The sequence below is a fragment of the Mandrillus leucophaeus genome, unplaced genomic scaffold (genome assembly GCF_000951045.1).
Source record: "Mandrillus leucophaeus isolate KB7577 unplaced genomic scaffold, Mleu.le_1.0 Scaffold206, whole genome shotgun sequence".
NCBI classification, from domain to species: domain Eukaryota; kingdom Metazoa; phylum Chordata; class Mammalia; order Primates; family Cercopithecidae; genus Mandrillus; species Mandrillus leucophaeus.
Window position 1 is genome coordinate 2,988,064 of NW_012102099.1, and position 26,177 is coordinate 3,014,240.

General features: G+C 50.2%; 2 protein-coding genes across 6 annotated transcripts; one reads left to right on the plus strand and one right to left on the minus strand.

Moving 5' to 3' along the window:
• Positions 1-11,390: 11,390 nt before the first annotated feature.
• On the plus strand, positions 11,391-25,139 carry FAM110A (family with sequence similarity 110, member A). Of its 5 annotated transcripts, XM_011979846.1 has the most exons (3): positions 11,391-11,639; positions 18,375-18,483; positions 23,584-25,139. In XM_011979846.1, exon 3 carries the CDS (start codon positions 23,681-23,683, stop codon positions 24,566-24,568), a length of 888 nt encoding a protein of 295 aa, XP_011835236.1. In that variant the 5' UTR covers positions 11,391-11,639; positions 18,375-18,483; positions 23,584-23,680; the 3' UTR covers positions 24,569-25,139. The 5 variants fall into 5 exon arrangements, with proteins under 5 accessions (XP_011835236.1, XP_011835235.1, XP_011835238.1 ...); XM_011979845.1 differs by lacking the exon at positions 18,375-18,483; XM_011979848.1 differs by lacking the exon at positions 18,375-18,483 and having other exon boundaries at positions 23,587-25,139.
• Positions 18,331-21,450, minus strand: LOC105539554. Its single transcript, XM_011979882.1, is given in 7 exon segments — positions 18,331-18,845; positions 19,125-19,164; positions 19,298-19,361; positions 20,059-20,201; positions 20,443-20,751; positions 21,089-21,293; positions 21,392-21,450. Coding segments are annotated over 7 exon segments (1,299 nt in total). The 3' UTR covers positions 18,331-18,366.
• Positions 25,140-26,177: the final 1,038 nt, after the last annotated feature.

Consider the following 26,177-nt stretch of genomic DNA (forward strand, 5'->3'; position numbering starts at 1 on the left):
AATGGGGCAAGGCCGCTGCCTCTGTGGAACTTACACTGGGGTGTGGGAGTCGAAGAAAAACAAGCAAACCTACATATGAAGTAATTTCAGATGTCACTCGTGGTGGGAGGGACCGACAGGAGCTGTGGAAGAGAGCATTACGAGGGCCTTGCTGAGGGGTGACTTTATTTCAGCGGAGAGTTGGATGAGAAGGCAGCTGCAGGGGAAGGAGAACCAGGGGAAAGGCATCCCTGAGTGAGGAACGGTCTGTGCTAAGGCCCCGAAGTGAGCACCAGCTGGGTGCTGAGGGACAGAACCAGGCACAGGGTCTGCTAGAGGAAATCTGAGGTCCCAGAGGAGGCAAGATAGGGGAAGGACAGGAGGGCAGGCCTGAGCCACAGAAGGCCAGTTGAAGGTTCCGAGTGGGAAGAGGATGGGATAGCAGTTATATTCTGAAAGGTCCGCCTGTGCTGGGTGCAGGATGGGTGGGGACAGGTAGGAGCAGCCCAGGCTCTGATGCAGCCTCCAGGCACAGATGGACCAGAGGAGCCCGTTTCCTGTCTGGCCCTTGTGGAGGGTCTGAGGGTGTGGAGCAGATAGGCCCTGGCTTTGGAAATCCTGGGTGTCTGGACCCACCTGCCTATGGGCCCTAGTACAGCGGAAGGGAGGCGGGGCTCCCAGTGCCTGTCCACTCATTTGCATCTGATTTGCATGTGAAGCAGAGAGGTCAAGTTGAAAGCTGGAAAGGCCTGTGCCAGCCCTGGGTAGAGGGTCTTGGGTGTTAGTTCCCACAAAGACTCTGTCCCCAGGCCATGACCTTCCTGTTCAGGAGGGGCTCTGCCTTCCCTTGCCTCCAACGCCCCTTCGGCCTGGCCCTGCCATCTGGGGCTGGGGAGGGGCCCCGGGGACAAGGTCGTTTCTTTTTAGGAGAGGTCTACATGCTGTGAGGACAAAGGACAAACCCCCACCCTCGGGAACCCCCTTCCCCAGCAAACTCCCATCTGTCAGGCTCAGCCTCTGACCTTCGACCTCTCTGTCATCGCAGGCTGCAGCGTTGGGGAGGGGAGGGGAGGGGAGGGGAGGGGAGGGTCCCCACCCGGGTCCCCACCCCCAACCCTAGGGGAGACCCCAGCCTCTCCCTGCAGCCTTCTCCATCTGTCCTCTTCTGCTTCTGCCACCTGCTCCGTGTGATCCAGACCAGGCCACCTCCGCTTTCTGGGGCCTTGGTTCCCCAAACACCAGTGACTTGTGTCCGTCCCACTTTTGTAATTGTAGCCATCTCCACTTCCTATTTTTTAAATGAACTTACTCTCCTTTATTTAAATAGATTTAATTTACAAAGAAATTTTATTCCAGTTCTGTAAACGGAAAATCAGTTTCATCTGCCACAAGTAGAAATATAATAGGAAAAAATAATGACATGGAAATAAAACAATGTTATTCTAGTCTAGCCTCTAGTGAAAAAAGTCAGACACAAAAGGTTACATTTATATGATTGTCTAGAAAAGGCAAAACTAGAGAGAAAGAAAACAGACCAGTGGTTGCCAGGGCTGGGGAGAGGGAGCTGACAATATCAAGGGGTGCAGAAACTTTTTAGGGTGATCCAAACTGTTTTTTGATGATGGTGGTGGTTACAGATTGTATATATTTGCCAAAAATCACCAAAGCTTACATTTAAAGTTGGTGAGTTTTATTTTATGTATAAACCACCTCAAAAAGACAAATTTTAGAGAAGAAAACAAAGAAAAATGCCGGTTTATCCCCAAGTCTGAGACTTCCTCTCTGTTAAACAAATTAGCAAATAGAAGGCCAGGCGTGATGCTCTTACCTGTAATCCTAGCACTTTGGGAGGCTGAGGCAGGAGGATCACCTGAGGTCAGGAGTTCAAGACCAGCCATGGCCAACATGCTGAAACCCTGTTTCTACAAAAAATACAAAAATTAGCTGGGCATGGTGGCGTGGGCCTGTAATTCCACCTACTCAGGAGGCTGAGGCAGGGGAATTACTTGAACCTGGGAGGCGGTTGCAGTGAGCCGAGATTGCACAGTGCACTCCAGCCTGAGTGACAGAGCAAAAGACTCCATCTCAAAAACAAACAAACAAGGAAGAGCAAGAGGGATTTCTCTCTCTCTCTCTCTCTCTCTCTCTCTCTCTCTCCCCAACTCTCTCACCCTCCCTAGTTCCATGCACCAAGGAGAAGCCATGTGAGGACATAGGAGAAGGTGGCCAGCCCAGAGGCCAAGAAGAGCCCTCACCAGGGACTGAATCAGCTCCCTGGCACCTCCATCTGGTACCTCTAGGCTCCAGAGCTGTGCGAACTAGATGTGTGCTATTTGAGCCACATAGTCTCTGGTATTTTGTTTTCGCAGCTGGAGCAGACTCATGCCCTCTGATACCATCATTAGTATAATGCCTGTTTATAGAACCATGCTCTGGGCAGGCTCTGTGCTCAAAGTTTTGCCAGCATCATCTCAGAGACTTGATGTGACATCTTACATCGTAAGGGAAATTCTCATTCCCATTAAAGATGGGCCCACAGTGTGGCTGAGCCAGTGGGGCATGTCCTCAGACCTGGAATGCTCCTATAGGAAGCCGGGCCAGATTCTTTCTGAAGGTGTGACCTGGAGAGAGCGATGCTGGTTTGAGAGGCATGGGCTGTGGGGAACTGGATACTGAGGGCAGTCCCTGTGTCCCAGGGGAAGCACTCTGTGCTTTCAAGGGGGGCACTGGCAGAGAAGGAAGTGTCCCTCATCACATCCCGGAGACCCACCCTCTGGAGATAGTGTTTTCATAATTTTTCTTTTTTTTTTTTTCTTTTAAGACAGAGTCTCAGTCTGTCACCCAGGCTGGAGTGCAGTGGTACAATCTCAGCTCACTGCAACCTCTGCCTCCTGGGTTCAAGTGATTCTCCTACCTCAGCCTCCTGAGTAGTTGGGATTACAGGCACCTGCCACCACACCCAGCTCTTTTTTTTTTTTGTATTTTTAGTAGAGACAGGATTTCACCACGTTGGCCAGGGTGGTGTCGAACTCTTGACCTCAAATGATCTGCCCGCCTTGGCCTCCCAAAGTGCCGGGATTACAGGCAAGAGCCACCATGCCCGGCCATGTTTTCACTATTTCTATGGACCATTTCATAAGTGTTGTGTGGACATAGGGCTCCAGGGTTAAATGTGTTTGGGAAATGTGGTGTAAGCAAAGAGAAAGAAATTTCCACTCCACTACTTCTCAGATACTTTAATGTGGAGATAGGCATGTTGAGTCTCTCACTGCAGGACAAGTGGGCAAGAGAAATGTGGATGCTGCCTTCTGGGCACTCACAGTTGGTGGAGGAGACAGCTAACATGCAAGCACGGGCCACACCACATGTCTGCAGGTTGGAACACTATGCAGAGAGACCACAGGAACCATGGGGGAAGTGGGGAGGGATCTCCCAGAGGAGATGACATTTGGACAAAGATGCAAAGGAAGTGTGGAAGGAGGTAAGCAAGAGCTGTATGACTGTCTGGGGGAAGAGAAACCCACGCAGAGGGAACAGCAAGCACAAAGGCCCTGAGGCCCGAGGTTGCTTGGTGCATTTGACAAGCAGACCAGGGCCGTTACCTGGAGCCAGGTGGGCTGAATGGGAGGGTGATAATGGATGAAGTTGACCAGGGTCAGCTCCCAGAGGCCACGGGATTCAGAGCATACTGGAGAGCCCTTGGCGGGTTTGGACAGTGATACCTTGGGACATACAACCTCATGAGCTCATACTGATCAAACAAATCCCCCAAAACAGCAGCAGAAACAGCAGCCACAGGGTGCAGAGGGTCAGTCAGGGCGCCTCTCACAAGCCTGGGAAGTAGGCATGTGATATGGTTTGGCTGTGTCTCCCCACCCAAATCTCATCTTGATTTGTAACTGCTTCAATTCCCACGTGTCGTGGGAGGAACCCGGTGGGAGGTGACTGAGTTATGGGGGCGGGTCTTTCCTGCGCTGTTCTTGTGATGGTGAACATGAGTCTCACGAGATCTGATGGTTATAGAAATTGGAGTTTCCCTCCACAAGCTTGCTTTTTTGCCTGCTGCCATTCAAGTAAGATGTGACTTACTCTTCCTTGCCTTGGGCCATGATTGTGAGGCCTCTACGGTCTTGTGGAAGTCCATTAAACTTCTTTCATTTGTAAATTGCCGAATCTCGGGTATGTTTTTATCAGCAGCGTAAAAATGAACTAATACAGCTTCCTTAACTCCCATTTTACAGGTGAGGAAGCTGAAGCTTAGAAAGATAAAAGAATTGGCTTGTGACCCCGAATGTTCACTCTGGCTGGTACATTGCTCCTACCTGCTCTGTTTCCTTGTTTATGAAGCTTGCAAGCTCCATGGTCCTCAACCCTGGCTACTACACACCGGAATAACCTGGGGTGACAGAGTGTGTCTCCCCAGGATGGCCACACCAATACATCTCACATCCCACATGCTTGGCCAACAGCATGTGACAGACGTGACAGTAGGTTACTTCTGAAGCCAGGCCATAATAGGCATCACAACCCCCACCGTGATCTCTGGGATTGCTAGTTCTGAGGGAAGCCAGCTGCCACGTCCTGAGGTTACTCAAGAAGCCCTGTGGAGTAGGCCATTTCGGGAGGGACTGAGGCCCCCAGGTGACACCTGTACCAACTTGCCAGTCATGTTAGTGAACTACCCTTATCCAGCCTTCAGATGACACTTCATGAGAGGCCCTGAGAGAGTCTTATTGTCCCATTCACCGTTCCTGTTGCCCTGTGGCCAGCTAATTAGCTTGTGGTGGTTTTCTTTTTTTCTTTCCTCTCTTCCTTCTTTCTTTCCTTCCTTCCTTCCTTCCTCCCTCCCTCCCTCCCTCCCTCCCTTCCTCCCTCCCTTCCCTTCCTTCCCTTCCTTCTTTCTTTTCTCTTTTCTTTTCTTTTCTTTTCTTTTCTTTTCTTTTCTTTTCTTTTCTTTTTGCCATTAATAGCAATGCAGCCTGGCCGCAGTGGCTCAAGCCTGTAATTGCAGCACTTTGGGAGGCCGAGGAGGGTGGATCACCTGAGGTCAGGAGTTCGAGACCAGCCTGGCCAACATGGTGAAACCCTGTCTCTAGTAAAAATACAAAAATTAGCCAGGCGTGGTGGTGCGTGCCTGTAATCCCAGCTACTTGGGAGGCTGAGGCAGGAGAATCACTTGATCCCGGAAGGTTGAGGCTTCAGTGAGCCATGTTTGTTCCACTGCACTCCAGCCTGGGCAACACAGTGAGACTATCTCAAAAAAACAAAAAAAAAAAGTAGCAATGCCATAGTAAATATTCCTCTAATTAAGCCCTTCTGAATCAGCTTAATTATTTGCTTAGGGTCAATTTCTAAATGCACAGTTGCTGGATCAGCATTTCATTGTTGGATCAGTCAAGTTCATTGACACAGCATTTAATTTTTTCAAAGAATTGTGACTAGGCCGGGCACGGTGGTTCACGCCTGTAATCCCAGCACATTGAGAGGCCAAGGCGGGCGGATCACCTGAGGTTGGGAGTTGGAGACCAGCCTGACCAACATGGAGAAACCCTGTCTCTACTAAAAATACAAAATTAGCCATGCATGGTGATGCTTGCCTGTAATCCCAGCTACACAGGAGGCTGAGGCAGGAGAATCACTTGAACCCGGGAGGCAGAGGTTGCGGTGAGCCAAGAGGGCGCCATTGCACTCCAGCCTGGGCAACAAGAGTGAAACTCCATCTCAAAAAGAAAAAAAAAAAAGAATTGTGTCTATAACTGGCTGGCTGTGGTGGCTCATGCCTGTAATCCCAGCACTTTAGGAGGCGAGATCGTCAGATTGCTTGAGTCAAGGAGTTTCAGACCAGCCTGGGAAACATGGCAAAACCCTGTCTCTACAGAAAAATTAGCTGGGTGTGGGGGCAGACACCTATAGTCCCAGTTACCTGGGAGGCTGAGGTGGGAGGATCACCTGAGCCTGGGAAGTCGAGGCTGTAGTGAGCTGTGTTTGCACCACTGCACTCCAGCCTGGGCAACAGAGTGAGACCTTGTTTCAAAAAAATTTAAAAAATAAAATAAATAAATGTAACTATATTCTCCTTCAGTAGCAACATCTCAATTTACCTTGTCATGCACAGTGTTTGGAAGGACATATTTTGGGATGAGTTTTCTTTTACTTCACTACCTTATTTTGTTATCTCATAGAATGTCTTTAAAATGTTACTTAAAAAAAAGAACAGATAATACCTTTACAAGGTGCAAAATCCAAAGAGTATAAAAAAAATATATATATTTTTGGAGACCGAGTTTTGCTCTTGTTGCCCAGGCTGGAGTAAAATGGTGCGATCTTGGCTTGCTGAAACCTCCGCCTCCCGGGTTTAGGTGATTCTCCTGCCTCAGCCTCCCGAGGAGCTGGGATTACAGGCACCCACCACCACACCCTGCTAATTTTTGTATCATTAGTAGAGATGGGGTTTCACCATGTTGGCCAGGCTGGTTTTGACCTCCTGACTTCAGGTGATCCACCCGCCTTGGCCTCCCAAAGTGCTGGGATTACAGGCATGAGCCACCACGCCCGGCCAAAAATATTTTATAAAAGTCTTTCCCCCACCCCTTTCCCCTCAGTCATCACAAGTAGCCCCCACTGGGACCAGTTTCTGGCAGGTGAATCCAGAAAAGTTCAGGTGTAAGTAAACACACAGAGAACACCCTTTAAATTAATGAAACTAAAGAAAACAGAGCCACAGGTGCACAGGAGACAGAGAACTGACATCTAAGGCTGATTTCATCTTGGTTTCGAGCTGAGTGGCAAAAACATTGCTAAGGTCAACGTTCTGAAGGAGGCAAAACCCACACACGGAACCAGCCGTAGGCCAGTCAACACAGCGAGATGTTATCATTGCTCACGTCCTGGGTCAGGATAAGGCCATACGGACGGCCCAGTTCTCTCTGATCTGGGTGCAGTTAATGACAGTTTATCCACCTTTATCTTCTTTCTCAACACTTCCCATGGTGGGGGAGGGGAAGGACTGGGAGGCCTTGAATACTCTGAGTTGGCCCCAGGTGCTTAATATATTCTTGAAACTAGAGGACCAATATGCTGTTGGCATGTAAAGATGCCCACAATTCTAGAATCTGAGCGTGCCCAGACAATCTCTCTTTACGTTGCCTAATTTGGGATCCTGACAAAGTTCCTTCTGCCCTCTGCCTCACTTTCTCAACCTAGGAAGGGGCCTCCTGGTTTTTGTTTTGTCTTATTTTAAGCTCTGGGGTGTGCATGGCAGAGGCAAACTTGAAGATGCAAGGGTTAGTGAGCAGGACCTTTATCCAGGCATCTCAAATATCTCCCAACCCCTGATTAAAGTTACATATCTCAGAGAAGAATTTGGTCAACACCATTGTTGTCATTCCCGGTTAATAACAGGGAAGTTGAGGTCTGGGAAGCACCCTAGTGATGTGTTCACATGGCCATGTGCTTCTGTAAAATTTACCAACGTAAGGCATCTTAACCTCACTCTGTTAAAACCACTATCTCCTTTCCTTCCAACTTCCCTTTGCATCAGATGATGTTGGGGTTGGTGTGAGCAGTTTGGGCATCTTGCTAAAAGGAACTTAACATTTACTTTGGGTTTAGTGGGATATATTCATATTATTTCCAGTCACTTCTGTGAAAAATTATTACTAACTGACCTGGTATAGAAATGGCTTCCAGGAATATCCATACCGAGCATACTGAGCCGACTCAACTTGTTGTGACATAAAGATTCAGGATCAGAGGTTATATCTTGAGATATATGAATGGTCCTACAGCACTCAATTCCACAAGAATGTGAAGGAGAGGTTTGAATGTATACATGGAGCCAGCAGCTAGTCTATGGAAAGTATTACAGATGTGTTTGTGAGACAGGTAGTTAATAAAAAGAATGTTATTTTTCTGGGTTTCGTAACGTTTGTGCAATTTGTCTTATTTTGTTTTATTTTATTTTATTTTATTTTTTGAGACAGGGTCTTGCTCTGTCACCTAGGCTGGAATGCAGTGGTGAAATCATGTCTCATTGCAGCCTCAACCTCCTGGTCTCAAGCAATCCTCCCTCTCAGCCTTCTGAGTAGCTGGGAGTATAGGCATGTGCCACCATGCCTGACTAATTTCTTTTTTTCTTTTTCTTTCTTTCTTTTTTTTTTTTTGAGACAGAGTCTCACTGTTGCCCAGCCTGGAGTGCAGTGGTGCAATCTTGACCCACTGCAACCTCTGCCTCCCAGATTCAAGTGATTCTCCTGCCTGAGCCTCCCAAGTAGCTGGGATTACAGGTGCCCACTACCACGTCCAGCTAATTTTTTGTATTTTTAGTAGAGATGAGGTTCTGCCATGTTGTCTAGATTGGTCTCAAACTCCTGAGCTCAGGTGATCTACCTGCCTCGGCCTCCCAAAGTGCTAGGATTACAGGTATGAGCCACCGTGCCTGGCCAGTTAATTTCTTTTTTAAATTTTTTGTACTGTTGGGGGTCTCGTTTTGTTGCCCAGGCTGGTCTGAAGCCCCTGGAATCAGGCAATCCTTCCACTTCGACCTCCCAAAGTGGTGGGATTATAGGCATGAACCACCTTATTGTGGTTTCTTGTCTCTTTCTAACCAAATCTTCACTTTATTACTTAATTTCATATCTGTAATTTTTTCTTAAAGAGGTCTCCCTAGGGCCAGACACAGTGACTCATGCCTGTAATCCCAGCACTTTGGGAGGCCGAGGTGGGAGGATCACCTGAGGTCAGGAGTTCAAGACCAGCCTGGTCAACATACTGAAACCCTGTCTCTACTAAAAATACAAAAAATTAGTGGGTATGGTGGCAGGCACCTGTAATCCCAGCTACTCAGGAGACTAAGACAGGAGAATCACTTGAACTCGGGAGGCAGAAGTTGCAGGGAATTGAGATCGCGCCATTGCATTCCAGCCTGGGCAATAAGAGTGAAACTCTGTCTCAAAAAAAAAAAAAAAAAAAAAAAAAAAAAGTCTCCCTAGGCTGTATAAGCATTAGTTAGGAAGTACAAAGCCTGAAGCCACCTGCTCAATTTTCTCTTGCGTCTTACAGGATCACAGGATCCCCTTGCCTTTCCTCACTGTTACTCCCAAGCAGTTCTCGCATGTTTACAAGGGAATGTAACAGAGTGGATCAGAGAATTCACTCTGGATCCAGACAGACCTTAGTTTTCTCATCTATATAATTGGAATAACAGCAGGATCTCTTGCCTTAGATAGTCATGAAGTCAAATGAGATGATATGTATAAAGCCCTAACACAATGTAGCACAGGCCACAGGGCCAGGTTTGATATTTAGCTGGTCCTTACAGATATAGTAGACTTCCTGTTTATGACAGTGATTGGCTCTGATTTGGTTGCTGTCCATGCCAGAGTGTACAATCATTATTAGCTATTGATATATTATTAGCTTCCTCCCCTGCCCACTCAGGGGTTTACGCAGTAAATTCTCAATTATTGGCAATCCAGACAAAGAATGAAAGACACCAGCTGGAATAAAACAGAGAAGCTGGTTCCAAATTGAGCAATTCAGATGGACTGCTATAAAATTTTCTCACTTTAAAGGCCCTTAGCGTTAATTCGTTCTAATCTCCCTGAAAATATACTTTTTTGGCATGTTCAAGTATTGGAAATTTGGAAAATTCACAAAAAAAGAAGAAATTAACTCCTCTGATTACAGATGATTATACACATACACATATGTATTTAATACATATTTATGCTGTACATAGTGTTTTGAAGCATCCTGTACTTTAAAAAAATTTGGGAGGGGTGTAATGGCTCATGCCTGTAATCCTAGCAACTTAGGAGGCCAAAGCAGGAGGATCACTTGAGGCCAGGAGTTCTAGACTGGCCTGGGGCAACATAGTGAGACCCGTAGCTTGACATGGTGATGCGGGCCTGTAGCCCTAGTTACTCTGGAGGCTGAGGTGGGAAGATTGCTTCAACCTAGGATATAGTGAGCTGTGGTTGCACCACTGCACTCCATCTTGGGCAACAGATCTAGACCCTGTCTCTAAAAAACATAAATAAATCAATATTTAATACTTAGCATTTTCCCCTATCTTTAAATATCTTTTAGCTACTTCACTTTTATTTTTATTCTTTTGAGATGATCTGTTGCCCAGGTTGGGGTGCAGTGGCATGATCTCAGCTCACTGCATCCCCCACATCCCAGGTTCAATCTATTCTCCTGCCTCAGCCTCCCGAGTAGCTCGGATTACAGGCTTGTGGCACCACGCCTGGGTAATTTTTGTATTTTTAGTAGAGACAAAGTTTCACTATGTTGGCCAGGCTGGTCTTGAACTCCTGACTTCAGGTGATTTGATCGCCTCAGCCTCCCAAAGTGCTGGGATTACAGGCGTGAGCCACTGCTCCTGGTGGCTGCTTCATTTTTAATGGCTGCATAATATTCCTCATCAGAAAGTGGGAATAATTAGACTAGTCAGCGTGGCTCATGCCTGTAATTCTAGAACTTTGGGAGGCTGAGTTGGTAGGATTACTTGAGTCCAGGAGTTTAAGACCAGTCTGGGCAACATGGCAAAACCCTGTCTCTACAAAAAATACAAAAAATACCGGGTGTGGTGGCGCACACCTGTAGTCCCAGCTACTTGGGAGGCTGAGGTGGGAAGATTGCTTGACCTCAGGAGACTGAGGCTGCTGTAAGCTGAGATCCCATCACTGCACTCCAGCCAGGGTGACTCCATCTCAAAAAAAAAAAAAAAAAAAAAGGAAAGAAAAAAAGAAAAAAAGAAAGTGTTAATAATTAAAAGTACTTTTAGAGGGTTATGTCATAAGCCTTGACAAGAGTTGTTCTGTAAAGCTACCTGGCATGTAAAACGCTCAATTAAGTTAGTTAGCTCTTCCACAGGATGGAATTATATAACCAACCCCTTTCAAGAGGCATTTAAGTTGTTTCCATTATTTTGTCATGATGAATAAGGCTGAGCAATATTAATCTTTGCTCATATCTTTGGTCATTTCCTTTGTAAATTTCGGGACTGCTGGGTGTGCACATTTTAAAATTAACTCACTCATCATCATGCAGTTAGGAGAACAGAGAAAGGAAGGGACTGTGCGGGGTCACATAGGGAGTTAGCTTCAAAGTCAGGACTAGGAATCAGCCAGGGTCCTCTAACTGGAGCTCTTCCAGCTGGTGTCCTAGAGGAAGTCCCAGCTGCAAGCCGGAGGGTGGAGGAAGGGAAAGAACCAGGCGCCGGGTCTGAAGCGGCGGCAGGAAGAAGGTGGGGCCGGTTGGGAGGAGGGGGCGGAGCTGCTGAGCCGCGCCGCTCCTTCGGGCTGCAGAAGCTGAGCGGTCGCCTGGCAACCCCGGCGGCGCGCCGTTCGAACGGAAGCGAGGAACCAATCAGGAAGTCCGGGGCGAACCATTCTGGAGTGAAGGGGGGCGGGGTGCTCACTTCCCCTTTCTCGGCGCTCGAGGGACTTTCCCTGCGGTGGGGGCCTTCGACAGTCAGGGCCACCCGCTCAGCTCGACTGCGGAGGGCAGTTCCGAAGGGGACCCCAAAGGTGCCCACGCGGGGCTGGGGCCTCCTGGGCGTCGTTGGGAGCGGCCACTACCAGCCTGGGTCCGAGCTGTCAGCCTCTCCGAAGACTGCGCGGAAGGAGCCGGGACACGCCTAGGACGGGCTTCAGGTGAGGGCGCGGGTGGTTCTGGGTGCGACCCGGGGTCTGGGGGACTCCGTTCCCCGAGCGCCTGCTGTCTGCTTTCTCCCCGCGTCGTACCTGCGTGTCATTTCACAGATGAGGACTCTGAGGTTCAGAGAGGCAAGTGTCCTGGCTCGGCGAGCTCTGGCGGAGAATCCAGTTCAAGGCTTTCTGCCCTACCTCGCAGCCCTAGTCTAATCATATCTAGACTCGCCTTGAGAGGTACAGACGGGCAACTGGTAGTCATTTTCCCAGCATTTTATCGGCAGGGACACGACCTATGGACCCTTGGCTGGATCACCTATCCCTGCGCCCTACACTGTCCTCGGGATACCCCTTTTGGGCGTCTTTCTTCTCCGCAGTCCGGGGTTGGACGCGGCTCATTTGGCGCCCTTCTGCCTACGGGGCTCTGAACTCCAGAGCTCCCCCTCTCAGAGGACCACTCTTTGGGCATCGGATGGCACTGACATTTCTGGGCTGGATATAGGGGCAGCAGATTCTCCAGCCCCCAGAGTCGCTGCTGGCCTCTTGGGAATCTTCCCCGGTTTGGGGAAGGGAATAAAGCCAGTCCCTGAACCAAAGCCTCTAGTCACCAGAGACTTTGGAATTGGGGGTGGGGCCGGGATCCCCTCAGGAGGAGCATCTGATCTAGGCCAGACCCTGCTCTGTCTCCTGGGGACACCCCTTGCCCCCTAGGTTGCTATTGTCAGTCTCCTTTTGTAGGTGGGGAAACTGAGGTTCTAAGAAGTTAAGCCTCTTGTCGAAGTCCCAGTCAGACAATGCAGTGGTTATTGGCTCCCTCTGGCTTCAATCTTAGAATCCTTGACACTCAGAGTCATGCATTTTGAGAGTCTTGAATCTCTTCATAAGGGAGTTACATATCTCCTCTCCTCTGGAGCCTCCCCCTGGCTTTGGGGACAGGATCTCCGAACACTCAGAAAACAAGCCTTTCCTTTATTCTTTCAACAAATATTATTGACTTCATAAGCCTTGCTCTTGTTCTTGCATGTTTTGTTTTTCTCAGTAGCATTTACTCCACCTTATGTCCTATATATTTTACTTATTAGCAAATTTATCACCTTCTCCCACTGTGATGCAAGGCAGGGGCTGAGGCAATTGAGGTCCTCACCACCAGTGCAAAATTTAGGGATGCCCTGAACCTCAGTAATCATGATAACTGAAACTAATGTTCATGGACCATTTGTGTGTTCTGCAGGCAGGAGGTTAACTCACACAGCCTTCATGAAGCACAGTCCTCCCATCTCATTCTCTCTCTCTCTCTCTGTATATATATGTGTGTGTGTGTGTGTGTGTATATATATACATATATGCATATTTATAAATCATGAAACCACTGCCCTGTCCCTGACTTGCTCTGTGACATTGAGTAAGTTTCTTCAGTCTCTGAGCTGAGCTAAGAAGTCATGATGGTGCACTCAGGCCTGGGCAGAGGGCGGTCTAGGATAGGAAGCAGACTTGGTTGTGGATTACAAATACATCCCCCAGACTCAGCTGTCCCACTTCTAAGCAAAATGATGTAGATGCAGTGATGCTGCAGTGTGGTTTGTAGGCAGAAATGAGACACACGCTAAGTGGCCACCAGTAGGGGATGATGGGAAATTCTACTGTGCAGCTGGGAAAAAGGACATGCTCTTTATGTACTGATGTGGCACCAAGAACAAAACATATTATCGAGCAAAAAGAACAAGATGAAAATGGTACACATAGCATCATGATGCCATATGTGTAACAATGGAGACAGAATATATATTCATACTTGCCTGCATCTGCCTAAAGTCTCTCAGGAAGGATAAGCAACTGTCTGGTCACGATGGTGCCTGCAGGGAGGAGAAATGGGGACAGGGTGGGAGGAGGTTGTTGTTTTTTTTTTTTAAACTTCACTATTTTTACCGTTTTTGAATTTTGAGTTGTGTGCATGTATCATCTATTTTAAAAATTTTAAAATTAAGGCCAGGTGCGGTGGCTCACGCCTGTAATCTCAGCACTTTGGGAGGCCGAGGCGGGTGGATCACTTGAGGTCAGGAGTTTCAGACCAGCCTGGCCAACGTGGTGAAACCTCATCTTTACTAAAAAATACAAAAATTAGCCGGATGTGGTGGCACGAGCCTATAATCCCAGCTACTTGGGAGGCTGAGGCAGGAGAATCACTTAAACCTGGGAGGTGGGGGTTGCGGTGATGCCGGTGCACTCCAGCCTGGGTGACAACAGGGAAACTCTGTCTAAAAAATAAAAAATAAAATTATATATATATATATGTGTGTGTGTATGTGTGTGTGTGTGTGTGTGTATATATATATATATATGCATGTTTATAAATCCTGAGACCACTGCCCTGTCCCTGACTTGCTCTGTGACACTAAGTTTCTTCAGTCTCTGGGCTGAGCTAAGAAGTCATGATGGTGTACTCAGGCCTGGGCAGAGGGCGGTCTAGGATAGGAAGTGGGCTTGGCTATGGATCTGCCTCCCCTTCACCTTTCTAATCCTGCGTGCCAGGTCCTTCCCCAAGACCTTGCATGTGTTATCTCTCTCATTCCGTCCCCACTGCAAAATCCCTTGTCCCCATTTTGCAACCTCAAGTACAAACCTAGAAGATCAACTTGGTAGAGGTGAGCATATCAGTGGGCCTAGATGTCCACATCCACACACATTCCACAGCCTACTCCCTTCTCCCTTCCTAAAGTTAGTGCAAGGCCACCCTGGGCAAGGCTGACTCCTGGGCAGGCCAGGGCACCAGCGTCTGGGAGGCCTCCAGAAATAGCTCAGGGCCTGGTGTGGCTCTGGAGGCAGCCCAGCTGGGTGTCTCTGACCTGGACAGCTGGGCTGAAATTGAGCTGGGGCTGTCCTGCTGGCTGGCCCCTTGCCACTGCCTGGAGCCTTCCTGATCTCCTCTGGGGCAAGCAAGGGCCTCCCCAAATCTAGGCCAGGCTTCCGCTGAGGGGAAAGAAAGAAGCAGGTGGAAGGAAGGGGGCGGGTTGGGTGTAGAATGTCATGAAAATTATAACCTTTGGAAACCACACCTCCCACCCCCTCACCAAAGAATAAAAATCACTGACACCTCTTGAGCAGTTACTGTGTTCCAAGTACTTTACAAGTATGAACTCATTTAATTCCCTCAACTCTGTGATGTAAGATAATTACTGCTGTTCTTATTTCCATCTTGCAGAGGGGAGACTGAGCACAAGAGAGGTTTAATAATTTGCATAAGATAACCTAGAGGTGGAATTTGAACCCAGAGAGTCTGGCTCTAAATTTTACATTTTTTAGGGGGGTGGGGTGGGGCGGTGAGTGAATTAAAATGTATATAAAATAAAATTTACCATTGTCACCACTTTTAAGTATACAGTTCGGTGGCATTAAGTACATTCACATTGTTGTACAACCATCACCACCATCCATCTTCAGAATGTTTTCATCTTCCCAAACTGAAACTCAATACTCAATAAACAGTTCCCCATTGCCTCTCCCTCTAGTGCCTGGCAATCACTGTTCTACTTTCTGTTTGAGTGAATTTGACCACTTTGGGTACCTCTAGGTATTATAAATGGAATCATACAGTATTTGTCTCATTGAGTCTGGCTTATTTCACTTAGCATAATGCCTTCAAGTTTCACCCATGTTGTTGTATGTGTTAGAATTTCGTTTTCAAGGCTGAATAATATTCTATTCTAATATTCTATGTATATGCTACCTTCTGTTTATTCATTCATCCCTTGATGGACACTTGGATTGCTTTTGGCTGTTGTGATTAATGCTGCTTTGAGCATGGATGTACAAATATCTGTTTGAGTTCCTGCTTTTAATTGTTTTGAGTATACACCCAGAAATGGAATTGCTGGGTGATCCTATGGTAATTCTGTTTAATTTTTTGAGGAACTACTTTACTGCATTTCACAGTGACTGCACCATTTTATGTGTCCATCAGCAGTGCACAAAGCACTAATTTCTCAACATCTTCACCAACACTTGTTATTTTCTGTTTTTTTTTTTTTTTTTTTTTTTTCTATGATCCATTTTGAGTTAATTGTTGCAAAGGATGTATTGTCTGTATTTAGATTTTTTTTTTTTTTTTTTTTTTTTTTTTTTTTTGGTAATGTCCATCTTCAGGGGTGTGATGTGGTATCTCATTGTGGTTTTAATTTACATTTCCCTAATGACTAATGGTGTTGAGCATCTTTTCCTGTGCCTAATGGCCATTTGTATATCTTTGGAGAAATGTCTATTCAAGTGACAAGTGACTCTGCATTCTTTTTTTTTTTGAGACAGAGTTTCTCTCTGTCACCCAGGCTGGAGTGCAGTGGTGCCATCTCAACTCACTGCAACCTCTGTGTCCCCGGTTCAAGTGATTCTCCTGCTTCAGCCTCCCGAGTAGCTGGGATTACAGGCACCCGCCACCATGCCGGGCTAATTTTTGTATTTTTAGTAGAGACGGGGTTTCACCATCTTGGCTAGTCTGGTCTTGAACTCCTAACCTCGTGATCCACCTGCCTTGGCCTCCCAAAGTTCTGGGATTACAGGTGTGAGTCACCGCACCCAGCTATGACTCTGCATTCTTAACTGTTACCTGTGCTTCTCTTAGATTTGTAACCTCTGAGAATAGTGGATCAGCATTCTGGGCTGATGAAGGCCTCCCTTCATTCTGGGCTGATGAAGGAGCCGGGCACTGAATGATCTAGTTGGTTGAATAGTTATCATAGCCCGCCCTTTGGTGGCATTTCTCATACATGGGCCTCATGCAGAGAGGGAGGCACGGTTGTGAGTCCTGTTTTGCAGTTAGGGAAACTGAGATGTGGAGACATTGAGTATTTTATCCGAGGTCTTATAGCTAATCATTGGTGGAGCTGGGATTTCAATGGGTTCTGGAGTCCATGCTATACCTTACAGATACGGCCAGGGGGATGGAGGCCTGCAGGCCTGCAAAGACCACTGCAGGCAGCAGAACCAGTGTGTGCAGAGGTTTGTATATGGTGGCTTTGGAGAAAGAACAGGACTTGGGTAGAAGTGGTCAGAGCCCAGCTTGAATGGTGGTGACTTGAAGTTGGAGGAAGAGTAGGACAGGTCTGGAAAGGCCAGGAGCAGGGTCAGGGTTTGGAGAGGAGGCTTGGTGCTTAGGGACCCTGGCCTTTTTTTTTCTTCTCACAAGATATTTATTAATTACAAAGGGAAAATAGTAACTGTACAGTGGAGAAATTTGGCAGATACTGCCTTAACCAAGGAATTGGCTGATCACTAAGATTAAGACAAACTGTTGTTATGAGTGGGTGTGATAATGTACCTATAGTCCCAGCCACTCAGGAGGCTGAAGTGGGAGGATTGCTTGAGCCCACCTATTTGAGGCTGCAGTGAGCTATGGAGTGCACTCCAACCTGGGCAACACAGTGAGACTTCATCTCTTAAAAAAAGAAAAAAGAAGCCTCCTGACACCATGTACTGAGAAGGACACAACATCACTTTTGTGTTATTCTTGATAGATATGTATAACTTTCTCTGCTTTCTTTCTTCCTCTCTTTTTCTTTTTCTTTCTTTCTTTCTTTTTCTTTCTTTCTTTCTTATTGATATAAGAAAAAGCTTTATACATTTAATGTATACCTCTTGATGAGTGGCCTTGGCCTTTGAGGTGGCCTGGGTCCAGTCCAGCTAGTTGTTCAATGGTATTTCCTCTTTGTTTGGTCCCTGGAGGAAGAAAATTGGAAGGGTGTGATGGAGCTCATGGTCCAGTGGGAGAGATAAGGAAACGAATTATATTTCCTATCCTAGATAAAAAAGTGTCTAAAATGACAGGATGTAATGAGTGCTCGGAAGGGAATAAAATGGGTGAAAAAGCTGACACCCCCTCTTGGGGGGTCTCTTGGAGGAGATGGCATTTGAAGTGAGATCTGAAGGGGGTGAGGGAAGAGAGTCCAGGCAGAGAACAGCTGGCGCAAAAGCCCTGAGGCAGGAAAGACCTTGTGTTCAGGAACAGCAGGGAGGGCTTTGTGGCCAGAGCAGGAAAGAGGTTGCAGATAACATGGGAGATTTGGACAAGGACTGAGTCCTGGAAGGCCTGAGGGCCAAGTAAGCAGCTTGGATTTTTTTTTTTTTTTTTGAGACAGAGTCTCGCTCTGTCGCCCAGGCTGGAGTGCAGTGGTGCGATCTCAGCTCATTGCAGGGAGTTTGGATTTTATTGTTAAGGGAGCCACAGGAGGGTTTAAACACAGCAGTAATGAGACCTTATTTCTGCTGGGAAAACATTGCCATTATTGCCCCCATTTTACAGCAGAGGAAACCGAGACTTAGAACCATAACCAGGGAGTGCTTCCTAAGGTGGCTTCTCCCTCTGGGGTCCAGCCGACGAGGCAGTAGGTTGTTCAGGAGTTCCTTGCGGGGCACATCTGGTAAGTGGCCAAAGCCCAACACGGAAAACACTGTCTCTTCCACCTCGCCTCCCCAGATGTGAGCCTGGGTTCCAATCCTGGCTCCACCATTAATCAACTGTGGAATTTTGGGCAAGTGGCCTTACCTCTTGGAGCCTCAGTTTTCTCATCTGAAAATTGGCATAATGATAGTAGACCTGACAGAGTAGGTGTGAGGATTAAATGAGTTAACATTTTGTAAAGAGCTTAAAATGGTGTCAAGTACAAAGAAAGTGCTCAGATGAGATTTGTTCTTTTCTTTTTTGGCTGTAAATTTATTCAATGCAAAATAATCCTCTCCAATTTTACTGAGGTGGCTCACCACGTCCACGACCAGATCCGCCTCTAAACTGGAATTTGGTTGCTGACCCAGCCCCAGCTTCGGCTGTCTTGTCAGCACCAGGGGGCACAGAACACTGTCTGTAGGTGTCTCTGTCGGCTTCCTCTCTTGTGAGTCTTGCAGGTCGCTCACCCTCCAGACCTTTAGGCCGAGGCCTGCCAGTCTCTGGACGGCTGCGGCGTAGGGTGGCAGGAACAATCTCTGGGGGCAGATGAAGGTAATCATGGAGATACTGGATACCCTTATTGGTAAGGTACCAGTAGAAATGTCTCCAGGCAAACTCTTCCTTCACGTAGCCTCAGGACGTGAGAGACTGCATGGCCTTCATGACATGAAGGTTGGGCACATTCTTGTCTGCCAGTTCCGGGTGCTTAGGCATGTGGACATCCTTCTTGGCCACCATGACTCCCTCCTTAAAAAGGAGTTCATAAATGGCAATCGGTTCTTCTTACGCGTCAGCATCTTGGCAGCTGTAAGGTCCGGGGCTGGGGCTAGAAAGGAAGGACTGTTCTATTATGAAAATAATTATTGTTGCTTTGCTGTTACTACTATTAGTGCCTGAAGGAGCCTTCCCTCCCCATCCTCCATTTCTGCCTCAGTGGAGGGCTAGGCAGGGCTCAGCAGGCCATTTGGAGGATGATGGATTGTTGCCCCATTCCCTGTAAAATCAGGGACTGGAGGAGGCCGCAGTGCTGAGGGGGAGGGAAAGCTGATGTGAGTCACTGCCGGCCTCCTCATGCCCTACACCCTGGTGCTGGCCCAGCTGCCACAGGCACAGACATGGGACAGGAGCCTCTTCAGCCTGAGCGGGGCGGAGGGCTGAGGCTGAGGCCTGGGAGACAGCTCCTTCTCTGCGCCTCAGGATTCCTGTGAAAAAACCTATCAGATGTGCCTACCTGAAGTGAGTTATAGGACTTGGGCTGGAAGAGGTGACAGTCACTACCCTCTGGGAATTCCTTCCTGCAGGGGTGCAGTCTCATGGGATAAAATGAGGGGGCTCTGGGGGGTTAAATGAGTATGGTGTCTAGCACCCAAAAATTCTAGTTATTGTTGTTACTATGACGGCTGTTGTTACCGATGTTAACAGTTTTTCACAAGGCTGCTAAGGCATCCTCAGACTCAGCCTGTTCCAGATGGATGGGCTCTGCATGTGACGGAATGGAGCACCAGGAGGGTCCCGCAGCTTGCTCAGGGACACACAGCTATAAAGTGGTGGCGTTAAGGCTTGGTCTGGAGGGAAAGTGCGCAGGCTGGACTCCCCAGAGTGATTTTGGGCTAGTGACTCAGCCTCTCCCAGCCTCAGTTTACCATTAGTCAAATGGGGTAACAATAGAACTCACCAGATAGCGATTGTTGGGAAGATTAAAATGGGTTACCTGATACCAAGAAAAACACTTTCCCGTGCCTGGCACAGTGAACATTACCTGGCGGTCCTTCTGAGTGTCAGGGAAGGGGGCTCAGTTTGTCCGTCTCTAAGATGGGTGCGCTTGCCTGCGGGAGCCACCGGGACTCCGCGCGCCAGGTGTGCGGTGGGCGGGTCTCGGCTCCCGGAAGAACGTCCGTGGGTGGTCCTGGAGCCGGTCGGACCCAGTTACTGAGCCAGGCCAGCTGCCAGCGGCCGGGGCTCGGGTTCCGGCCCCTGCCTGGCTTTCCTTACCCTTTTCGGGTAATACCTGGACCGGCGGGTTCACTTGCCCGCAGCCGCCGGAAGTTGCGCAAACTCAGGTTGCCGGAGCCCCAGGTGGGCCGGGCCGGAGGAGCGCAGGCCAGCGGCGCGGGCGCAGCCAGGTACGTGCGGACCTGCGTGGGGGGCGCCCAGCCGGAGGTAGGGGGCGGCCCGAGTACCCCTCCACCCCAGGACGGCGGAAACGGGGCAGGGATCTACCTTTCGGCTTCAAGAGGACCGCGGGGATCGCGCCGCTCGCTCCCTCATTTGAGATCCAGGCCAACTCGGACTCAGAGGGGCGGCGAGTGGCGAGGGTCACACAGCGCCCTGCTAACCATCCCCCCATCTTCCGCCACCGGGATTCCTCAAGCTTGCCCGGAATTGAGGGAGAGCAAAAGCCAGACTGGGGATCTGAGTTTCCCCTAGTCTTGCCCCGCGGCCTCTGGAGGCTGACGCCGGGGAGCTGATGGAGAGGGGACGAGGTGGGGATGCGTGCCACGGTGATGCAAACCAGAAGGGCCGGCGGTTGGGGGCATTCATGGGAGGCATTTGAATCCGTGGGTGGGGCATTGGGCGGTGAGAGGAGGCCTCAGAGGGGACCTTGAGTCCCGCTTGGGGACTTGGGACCCTGGCTTCATCTGGCAGGAGCCGCTGCACCTCCGTTTGCCCACCCGTGACATGGGGCTGTTGAGGTGAGCACACTGATCAGCCTGTCTTGGGCCTGCTTTGTCAGCGGTGTGGGCTGGGACAGACCCTCGTGGGGTTTGCTTAGAGACCCCTCCGTGGGGGTGGTCTGTGGACTTGGGTAGTCAAAATCTTCTTAAAGACCAGTAGCCTGGTTCGTGGCTCCGCCTTTTTGCCAGATGCTGAGGAAAGCCCTCGACCTGTTTGATCTCCATCCTTATCATGACCTGGAGGCTCAGGAAGGTCTATTTTTAACCTCATTTCACGGAGAAGGTAACCGAGTCTGTAAAGAGGCGAAGCTGCTTGCGCAAGGCGCACAGCGAGCGGGTGGGCGAACCGAAGGCCGGCGGGCCCGCGGCGCCAAATCCGGGGTTGGCTCTCGCATCTGTCCCAGCCCCGCCAGAGGGGACACCAGGGCCAGCAGATCGGGCCGCAGGGACTGGGGGCCCGATCGGGGTCGTGCATGGGGCTTCTGCCCCGGCCCCGCCCGTCTGACCTCCTTCTCCCTCTTTATCCGGATGGTGCCCGCGAGGGAACTGCCACTGTGGACGGGTTGGACTGGTTTGGGAGGTGGCGGCCTGGGGGTGGGGCAGAGTTTGGCTGCCTCTACTATGCTCCTTTCCTGTCAGGTCCTTCCCACCTGAGGTCTCCTGGGGGTCGGCCCTGGTGGAGCAAGGCTTCCTTTCCCATCCACTCCATCTCTCCTGCCTTGGGAGCAGCACCCAAGGTTCTATTCCCAACTTATCGCTGCTGCAGAGGTCTCCAGCTGGTGGTTGAGGGCCAGATGGAGGAGGGGACAGATATGTTTGCAGACATATTTTGTTTGCTGCACATGCAATGTTTTAATCATTATTATTGAATATGCTAACAGTTTTAAGAATCTAGAGTTTTTATGGAAGTCTGAATTTCCAGCTTCCTGGAACAATACACCTACCACCTTGGACCCATATACCTGCAGCAGGCAGGGTACCTAGATGTCTCTAGTTCATCTCTGATCACCCAGTTCACATCTGGCTCCCATAAATATTTCAGTTCAATAAATATTTATTGAATATTTTGCCTTAGTATGTGTCTAGGGCAATATCTTGAAACTGGGGTATAGTGAACAAAATAGCCACCCTCACCTGCCCCCCCCCACACCCCTGCCCACATGGAGCTGATATTTTAGGGGGACAGGGACAACAAAGAATAAAACACCCATACACAAATAGAGTACTTGTGCAGGGAATAAGGAGAAAAGGAATAGTGCGGGGAGGGGGTCAGGAGCGCAGGGGAGAAACAGGATGTGGTATTGAAATCAGTGCCTTATTTATCTACTCTGGGACCTGGGAAAGTCAGTTCTCTCAATCTCAGTTTCTCCATCTGCACAATGACCCACAGGCTTGTGGGAGGTTATAGGGAGGATGGCACCCAGCAGGGATCCCTGCCTCCCCACCCTGATCCAGACTCGCTCCCTCCTGGATTTTTGGATGTCTAGGTGGGGCTGTCCAATGTAGCTTCCTACCATGGATGGAAATGCTCTACTCTGTGCTGCCAAGTACAGTGACAACTGGCCACATGTGGCTACTGAGAACTTGAAATGCCACTAGTGTGGCTCAGGAACGGAATTTTATGTTTTTATTTCATTTAAATTTAAAGTTAAGGTTGAATAGCCATATGTGGCTGGTGGCTATTGAGCTGGACGGCACAGGTCTAAATGGCTTGAACTGCATGTCCTCTTGGGGAACACCTAGATTAAGTACCTGCCCCCTCTGTTTTACAGATGAGAATGTTTAGGACTTGGTATATGGGTTTTCTTCTGCCCCATCACCAAGGGGCCTTGTGGGGTGACTCTGTGGGCTTGACCCTTCCTTGGAAACAGGGTCAGGGTTGGCTTGATGCCTGGGACATCACGCTCTGACACTTGGGTGACCACATGGACACTTGTGCATCCAGGTGTATGCCCTCCTCCCAGGTGAGTGCCCATTCCATGGCTGCAGGCAGATCAAGGGTCTGCCGGATGCCTCCATGCAGGGCTGTGTGATTTGGGACATTTCCAGCTTCTCTCAGCACAGCATAGCTCAGGGCTGACGTTTCCACGTGACAGGCATTTGTGGATCACTGTGGGCCATCCAGTTCTATGCTGGAAGCTGACGGATGTATGGACTCCACTGGGGCGGGGGTGGAGATTTTCTTTGCTCCTTCCCTATAAGCTCTGCCCTTTGCCTGGGGCCTGGCATGTCTAGGCGGGTGGATGGCACAGGGAAGCTTCCTGCCTGGATGGGTGAGGGGTAGAGGTGGTACCAGGCTCCCTTTGGGAAGTCCAGATGGGGTGTGGGGCTGGAGCCCTTTTTCTTGGTCATTTAACCCTACACTCCTGTGGCAGCACCTTCCTTCTTGGTGGTAAGGGGCAGAGCTGGGTTAACTTAAGCAAGTTGGTTGCCTCTCTGGGCTTCAGTTTCTCCATCCAAAAAATGGGGCTGTTGAGAGGACCTGAGGTTGAGTTGACTGGTGCGTAGCACAGAGCCTGGAGCCTCCCTTGCTCCCTTTAGCGCTTGCCTTGCCCTGTCTTTTCTGCCCAGGTTGCCCAGGTCTTTCTTCTGTAGCACCTTTTTTCTTCTCTTGACCTCAGCTGGGCCTGGTTCCCCCGGGGCAGGAGGGAGGGGGTGTGGGTGGGGCCTGAGGCCCCGCAGCTGTTGCCTTCTGCCTGCTGATTGGCTCCTTATGGAGGGGCGTGGTCTCTACCTTATAATAGGGAAGGCGTCTTACCCTCTCTCAGCGGTGGCTGAACCTCTTTGTCTGAGCGCGCTTGGGGTTTTTTTTTTTTTCCTCTCTCTCTCCCCTTCACTGCAGCAGTTGCCGGTGTTCAGCTGCCTACTTTCTGCCTGGATCTCTGGCTCCTCATTTCTCCAGTCTCCTCAGACCAAAGCCCTCGGGATATGCAGCAGCCATGCCTGTGGACACGCTGAGCCCTGGAGCCCCGGCCGCCCCCGCCCTACCTTGCCGCCTTCGGACCAAGATCCCTGGCTACCTGCTACGGAGGCCGGCAGATGGTGGAGTTCGGAAACCGAGTGCTGTGGAGCGCCTGGAAGCCGACAAGGCCAAGTACGTCAAGAGCCTGCATGTGGCCAACACCCGCCAGGAACCGGTGCAGCCCCTGCTGTCCAAACAGCCACTTTTTAGCCCTGAGACTCGCCGCACAGTGCTCACGCCCAGCCGCCGAGCCCTGCCTGGCCCCTGCCGACGGCCCCAGCTGGACCTGGACATCCTCAGCAGCCTCATCAACTTGTGTGATAGTCCCGTGTCCCCTGCCGAGGCCAGCCGTACTCCTGGACGGGCAGAGGGAGCCGGCCAACCTCCCCCAGCCACCCCTCCACGACCGCCGCCCAGTACCTCTGCGGTCCGCCGAGTGGACGTCCGCCCCCTGCCTGCCTCGCCAGCCCGGCTCTGCCCATCACCGGGTCCTGCCGCCGCCTCCAGTCCAGCCCGGCCACCGGGTTTGCAACGCTCTAAGTCGGACTTGAGCGAGCGCTTTTCTAGGGCAGCTGCTGACCTTGAGCGCTTTTTTAACTTCTGCGGCCTGGACCCGGAGGAGGCAAGAGGGTTGGGTGTGGCCCACCTGGCACGGGCCAGCTCGGATATCGTGTCCCTGGCAGGGCCCAGTGCTGGGCCGGGCAGCTCTGAAGGGGGCTGCTCCCGCCGCAGCTCGGTTACTGTTGAGGAGCGGGCCCGGGAGCGCGTTCCCTATGGCGTGTCGGTGGTGGAGCGCAATGCGCGCGTGATCAAGTGGCTGTATGGGTTAAGGCAGGCACGGGAGAGCCCAGCAGCTGAAGGCTAGACGCCACTGGGGAATTTGCCACAGAACAGATCAAGTGGTCCCTGGACCTCTCTTGCATCCATTCTCTGGATGGCCATGTCAGAGGCTCCACCCTGGTGTGAACTTGGTGTGGAGGCAAAGGCTTAGAGGCTGGACCAGCATTCTTAGGCAAGGACTGACTCTGGGAGGGTTTTGCTCTTGACTTTGGACACTTGAGAACCCCCTCCCCCCATCCCAATACAAGGTTTTTGACATGAGTGTACTCCTGCTTAGTTCCTCTTGTGGGCCTGCATTTGGGGTGCTTTGCCCTCCCCACTGAGAGTGAGGGGCCAAGGGATCTCCTCAATCTTGTCTCCCCAGCGACTCTGTTTCCTCCTTCCTTCCTTGGCCTCTGTCATTTGCTGACTTCCTCTTCCTTACCCAGCGGAACTCACCCTGGGGTCAGGGCAGTGGGGAGGGGCCTATCCACTGCTCTTCCTAGTCCTTGGCAGCTGGCCTAGGTGGGCAGACTATAGGAGGGACTGGTTAGGAGTCTGCATTGCTTTGACTTCCCTCCCCTTGGTTAATAAACACAAATGCTTGTTTCTCGAGGGCTGGGCCTTCAGACTCTTCTGTGTTCACAAGAGAAGGGGTAAGAGAAGTCTTGGGGTGGGGCCATCAAAGCAGTAATTGTTTACCCCGAGATCTAGTGGTGGGGCATGATGATAGCAGCTGGCCTGGCTGGAGACATGTCCCCGCGATGGGTTCTCATAACTCTCCTGGAAGGCTGGCAGGCCTGCTTCATCAGGGAGGAAACTGAGGTCCAGCCACGAGTGGGCTGGAATAGAGCTGGGAGTAGGAATGGGGTCTTTCCCCTGCACCAGGAAGGGAGCCTGCAGGGGAAAGGCTGATGGGGTGCATAGACTTTCCCCCGCCATGAGTGTTCCATCCTCATCCAAGCCCTGCCCAGTTCCCAAGGGGGCAGGAAGCTTGGAGAGGGTAAACCCTGAACTTGAGGTCGCACAGACCATAGAGTGAGGATGGGAAATGGGAGTTTTTGGAGGACGAGAGACTTGGGGTGGACGGCACAAAATGAGTGGCCTTGCCTGGTGATCTTGGACAAGCCAGTCTCCCTCTGGGCCTCAGTGGGAGAGTTAGGCAGCACAGTCCTCCTTGGGTTGGGGCACTGGTGCATTCTGGGCCTTTCATGCTATATTCCAATACCTGGGGAGAGGGGAAGGAAGGGGCTGGCACTGGGCTTTGAGGCCTCAGCTTCTTCCAGTCTCCCTCCAGGTCAGTTACCTACTAGGAGACCCCACCTTGGCTAGTGGAGCAGCTAGGGCTAGGGCTGGGCTTACAAAGGGCAAAAGTGGTGGTGGCCTCTCTGGTGCCCCACAGTGGGAGTGGAGAGGGGGTGGGTGGTGCTTCCTTTCACAGGCTGCCTTGGCTACAGCACTCAGAAACAGGAAGCTCTAATGGGGGCCCTGGTGACAGGTTTGATGTAGGTTTTATTTTAAGCATAAAGAGGAGATTTCCGTTGGACTGTTGACAAACATCCAGGTCAGCCCAGCTGTCCATCTCTCTGTCTGCCTGTCTACAACTAGCCCCCGGGGGCCTGGGATGCGCCTGGGCAGTTTGGTGAAAGAAGGGA